At 53.5% G+C, this 5,568-nt stretch overlaps 1 protein-coding gene across 3 annotated transcripts in view; it reads left to right on the top strand.

The window, feature by feature from the left end:
* Positions 1-5,568, top strand: part of CES4A (carboxylesterase 4A) — a 14,677-nt gene that overhangs the window by 7,786 nt on the left and 1,323 nt on the right. Inside the window, exons 5-13 of one of the 3 annotated variants that reach the window (XM_010851074.1) lie at positions 223-376; positions 1,830-1,934; positions 2,012-2,116; positions 2,241-2,279; positions 2,789-2,929; positions 3,438-3,512; positions 3,899-4,052; positions 4,710-4,838; positions 5,044-5,116. In XM_010851074.1, coding sequence (XP_010849376.1) covers positions 223-376; positions 1,830-1,934; positions 2,012-2,116; positions 2,241-2,279; positions 2,789-2,929; positions 3,438-3,512; positions 3,899-4,052; positions 4,710-4,838; positions 5,044-5,116 — 975 coding nt within the window. Of the gene's footprint in view, positions 1-221; positions 377-1,829; positions 1,935-2,011; positions 2,117-2,240; positions 2,280-2,788; positions 2,930-3,437; positions 3,513-3,898; positions 4,053-4,709; positions 4,839-5,043; positions 5,117-5,568 lie in introns of all 3 variants that reach the window. The other 2 variants (XM_010851075.1, XM_010851076.1) reach the window with 2 other exon arrangements.

Below are 5,568 nucleotides of genomic sequence, written 5' to 3'. Positions count from 1 at the left end.
GGATTGGGTGGAAGAAAGGGGCGTGGTCTATGGGGGGCGTGTCCTCGTGAGGGGCGTGGCAGGTGTAATGCTTGGAGCAGACAGGTAGGTGCTCGCTACCGCTCAATGGGGGCGGCGCCCAATTATAAGGAAGGAGATGCGGTGGTTAGACCCAGTCTCTGAGGGACAGGGCGGAACAAGGCGCGGGGCTCCTGACCCTGATAGTGAGCCCCGCGCTCTCAGCACTGGCGACAGCCAAGCGCGCGGGAACTGGGCCCTGCTGGACCAGATTGCGGCTCTGCGCTGGGTGCAGAAGAACATCGAAGCCTTCGGTGGAGACCCAGGCTGTGTGACTTTGTTCGGCCAGTCATCAGGGGCCATGTGCATCTCGGGACTGGTGAGTGCAATGCCCAGATAGACCTAAGCACAGTCGCAGGACCGCGTGGCCCACGGGTTCTGCACATATACTTGTGCAGATTTGGGTATACAAGAACATTCCAATCCACAGACCTGCCCTCACCACTGCCATGGGTACCACCCCTCACAGTCAAGGATATCTGTTCCATTCAGGGAGGAAACCAAGCCAGCCCAGAAAGGGCAATGCTAAGTCTATGAATGTGGTGGGCCAGAAAGATCATCCAGCACTTCCTGCCTCTCCACATTCCCCCAGAGGTCTATGCCCGAAACAGAGACCACTATGGGCAGGGTTGGGGCCACAGATCAGGCATACGAGTCAGGCCTAGGTTAGAGACTGGGCTTTGCCCCTGACTTCTGGGGTACTGCTGACCTAGAGTTTGAGGGTAGGTCAGGTGCCCTGTGAGGGTCATGTGGCTGGGCAGTCAGCGGGGACCACATCACACAGGACCTCATGGGCCACAGTAATAACACTCAAACACTTGAGCACATTCCGTGTGCCAGTCACTTTTCTAAGCACTTAACGCGTATTCATTCACTGAATTACCTCAACAATCCAAAAAGGGGAGTATTCCCTTTCTGCACTCTACAAAAAGAGAAGTGTTCTCCACTCTACAGAGGAAGAAAGTGAGGCCCAGAGAAGTTAAGCAACTTTATTGAAAATGCATTGGAGAGCAGGCAAAGATTTTAAGCAGGGGCGTGACACAATCAGATGTGCCTTTAGAGTTGGCTCTGTCTGCTGGATCTGGGTTAAAATGAAGCACAAACAGAGGCTTGGAGTCCACCTTGGGGTGAGGGATGTTATATCTAATGGGGGCTAGTTCTGAAAAAGAAGCAGGAAGGATGGACAGTAGAGGAGCAATGCAGGAGGTCAAATAGTCAGGACAGGGCCAATTGCAGCATGCAGATGACCGGAGGAGAGAGGGAAGGCCCAGGTGGATGATGTGGGTAAGGGACAACACCCAGATGGGGAGTGGCTGGAGCAAGTTCGGGGCACATGAAGTCTGAGGTGCCCAGGGGATAGGATGGGGGTCCCATATATGGTTGTTCTCTCCAACCTGGGTAGCAGGGGAAAGCTAAGAGCTATCAGTGCAGGTAATTGGGGTCATGGGAACCATAGGGTCCCCTTCCCATATTCCTAGCCCAGTAGCAGAGGGGAGGCCCTTTTGGTTTGTTACAACAACAGAACCACTGCAACAGCACCAGATGCCCTGGGGGAACCCTGGGGCCATTCCACAGACCAGGACATGGATGCCCAGAGAGTAGAAGGCACAGGCTCTAGATTTAGGACTCCAACCCAGAACTCCTGTCTCCATCCTTGCTTCTGCCCTCTCTGGGCCCCTTCAAGCAGCCTAGCCAGGCCAGAAGGCACCCCAAACTGCCCAAGTGGTCCCCATTTGTGCATGTCATGGCTGCCACTCCCCCCACCCCTGCAGATGACATCATCCCTAGCCCGGGGTCTCTTCCATCGGGCCATTTCCCAGAGTGGCACTGCAGTATTCCAAAACTTCATCACTCCTGATCCACTGAAGGTGGCCAAGGTGAGTGTCTCCTCTCTCCTAAGGTTCAGCAAGGGAGGCAGGATGGGCACACACTCAAGCACCTCTTCTCTTCACAGAAGATTGCCCAGCTGGCAGGCTGCAATCACAACAGCACAAAGATTCTGGTAGACTGCCTGAGAACACTATCGGGGGCTGAGGTGATGCGTGTTTCCCAGAAGATGGTAGGTAGAACTTCCTTCCGGCCTCTGACCCAGCTGCCTGCATCCTTCTGACCTGGTACCCAGCCGCCCCAGGCACCATGCCTCAGAAGATTCCCTTTAGTCCCATTCTCTTCTCTTCCCACAGAGATTCTTCAAACTGCACTCCCAGGAAGACCCTCAAAAGGTGAGCAGACCCCATTCTGTCTGAACATCTCCTGTGAGCCAGACACTTAGGATACTCAGGCCAAAATTCCTTCACAGGGCTGATGTTCCACTAGGGGCAGACAATAAACACTATAAATAAATGAATTAGTCACTTCTTTAGGAGGTGATAAGTTAATGGAAACAAAAGGAGGAGAGTCAGGAGGTTGGGCATGTTGGGAAGGGTAGGATTTTAAATAGAAGGAAAAGAGAAGTCTTAGCAAAGATTTTCAAGAGATGAGAGAATGCGCTATGTGAATACCTCTTGGTGTCAGCTGAGGGGTGGGAAATGGGGGAATCCTGAGTCTGAGTAGCCTGGTCCTGCCTGTGGCTGGTCCTCTCTCACACCAGGTTGACTGAGCCCCAGCCTTTTCCCAGTCAAAGCGCATATAGCTAGAGTAATTTCTGGAACTTGCTGAGCTGGTGTCTTAGACCAACGGGGTCCTAGGAGGGTAAGTGAGAGGATTGGCTGGAAACCCCCTTGCCTTATAGGTTGTGTGGTTCATGAGCCCCGTGGTGGACGGTGTAGTGTTCCAAGACAACCCTATTGTGCTTCTGACTCAAGGGCAGGTTGCACCTGTGCCTTACCTTTTGGGTGTCAACAATCTGGAGTTCAACTGGCTCTTGCCTTTTGTAAGTGAAGAGGAGGGATGCCCATCACAGTAGGGGTAGGAGAGGATGCCTCTTGAGCAGTGCTGAGTACCAGGTCAGATCCCAGAGGTCTCTCTGGGGATGCCCAAGAGCTTGGAGCCTCCTGCAGTCCCTGTGCAGTGAGAACTGTACAGGAATGATAAGAGGGAGAGAAGTGTAGTCTCTTGAAGGTTTGGGGGCCCCAAATCTTTAGCTCATAGTGTGAATGGGTCCTCATATCCATTCATTCCCCTCCAGGTGGCTGTACATCCTGGGTCCCTCCCTTGCTCCCTGGGTGGATCAGGGCAGATGCCCGAGCACAGGAGGGCCCTCCCAGCCCCCACTGGAACTCCAAACCAAGTTAGCGAAGGAGACATTGGGAGCAGGAGTGTGGGAAAAGGTCATGGGCACTTCTGCTCTGAGAAGAGCCTTGGGGCCTGATGTAGCACAGCTGGAATCCTTCCTAATGTTTGGGCCTGGCCTACACCTGGGCCCTTGCCTTGTGGAGCAGATCATGAAGTTCCCGATGAGCCATCTAAGGAAAGAAACCATCGCCAAGCTGCTCTGGAGTACCAGCACCCTGTTGGTGAGGGGCCGTGCTGTCACGTCTGCTCTGTTTGGTTGGACAAGGCAGCCTCCCTATTTTTACCTAGTAGCTGCTCTTCACAAAGGGCTCCCAGCCTGGACAGAGATATTCCTTGAGGGGGCATGGGGTTTTGCATGGGATCAGGTGGCTGCTGCTGGGCAAGGCTCTCCAGACTTCCTCTGGGACACAGCAGGCAGTTCTTATGCAGCTAAAACACTGGGGTAAGAATTGTCAAAGGGGGAGACCTTCCCAGGAGGCTCCTCATCCCCCCACACCCAGGCCAAAAATTCCTGGGGGTGCCAAGCCTAGATTCAAGTCACCGGTGTGCCTACCTCTGACCCAGCTGACACCCCACACCTCAGGGTGGGTGTGACTTCCCCACCTAGAATGTCACCAAGGAGCAGTTACCACTGGTGATGGAGGAGTACCTGCGTGATGTGGATGACCATGACCAGAAGATGCTACAAAAACAAGTGATGGACCTAGCGGCGGATGCTACCTTTGTGTACTCCACACTGCAGGCTGCCCACTACCACCACAGTATGTGGGGTCCTCAAGAGTGGCCACACCCTGTCCACTGGTGCTGCTTGCCACTGGGCTGACCAATCACTCACTCACCCTCTCTGTACCTCTGGGCTGATGTAGAATTCCAAGTGGCCACAGAAGAGGCAGCATACTGTCAACTGCAGAGAAGAGAGGCTGTTCCTTAGGGCTGAGGAGGGCAAGGCCAAGGCCAGCCCAGAGGAAACAGCCTAGGGTGGTCAGGGAAGGTCTCCTGGCTGCAAGGACAGGCCTCTATAGGGGTATCTTGGAGATCCTTCCTAGGCTGACTCAGGCTTGGGCAACACATGGGTGAGAGGTCAAAGGAGGGGCTGGAGAAGGTAGACACTGAAGAACCTTAAGTGCCAAATAGAGAGAGGAGAGGTTCAGTGGAAGGAAGAGGAAGGCTTACCACAATCCCATGAACTGTTTTCCCGTCCCTAGTCTGCAGATGAGGACTTGCAGCTCTGAGAGGTTGGGTGTCTTGCCCCAGGTCACATGGCTAATGAGTAGTGTAGTAGGATTCGAATCTGCTCCCTGGGTTCTGAAGCCCAGGCTCTTTCCCCTGCTTAATGCAGGTGGGTGGGATGCGTGGGGTGAATGAGAAGCCCGGGCTGAGACTTTTTCAGCAGCCCTCATTGGGTTCCTTGTTCCTAGATGCTGGCTTCCCTGTCTACCTGTATGAGTTTGAGCACTACGCTCCTGGCACTATCGTAAAACCCCGCACTGATGGGGCAGACCACGGAGATGAGATCGGCTTCATCTTCGGAAGTCCTTTCTCCAAAGGTGCCGAAGCCCCACGTGACTCCCCGCTGGGTGTCTAATCTCTCCATCTTTGTGTTCTGACCCCTGGCTGACCACAGGGAGTTAGCTAGCAAATTCTTAATCTGGAATGCTCTCCCAAATGAAAGCCTCCCAGCATGGAAGCAGTGGGGTGGGATGTTCCCACCCCATGCTCTGTTCTAAACACCACCTTCCATTCTGCCTCCAGGCCATTCCTCAAACAAGGAGAAGGCACTGAGCCTCCAGATGATGAAATACTGGGCCAACTTTGCTCGCACAGGGTGAGTCTGATCCCCCAACAGGTGCGGGTGGTCTTCCTACCAGCGCTAGACCCAATGGTCAGCTGTTTCAGATATTTCTCCTTCTGTGTCCCATAGAAAAGGCACCCGGGCCTAAATGTCCCTAGAATGTACCTCTCTTTGTCCCATGACCACATCCTTCATTCACTCAAGCATTCCGCAGTCAATGTGTTTTTATGTGGCCAGTTCAGTACTGGGAGCTGGAATTCAAGGGTATCATAGACATGATCCCCATCTGCCAGTGGCCTGTTAATGGTTAACAAAAATATTAAATTACCATCTGGCATGATGAGAATTGTGTTGGGGGAGCAGAAGGCACTATGAGAGCATAGAGGAGGTGTCTGACCAACCTGGGATGGGCAGGGGTGGCTTCCTGGCAGAGATGACTTCTCAGCTGAGCTTTGGCTAGTCTTGCAACTAGTTTCCATCTCCAC

Source organism: Bison bison, unplaced genomic scaffold (genome assembly GCF_000754665.1).
Source record: "Bison bison bison isolate TAMUID 2011002044 unplaced genomic scaffold, Bison_UMD1.0 scf7180017864297, whole genome shotgun sequence".
Lineage (NCBI taxonomy): Eukaryota > Metazoa > Chordata > Mammalia > Artiodactyla > Bovidae > Bison > Bison bison.
Note: the sequence above shows the minus strand (reverse complement) of the source record. Positions and strands in the feature narration are given on the sequence as shown.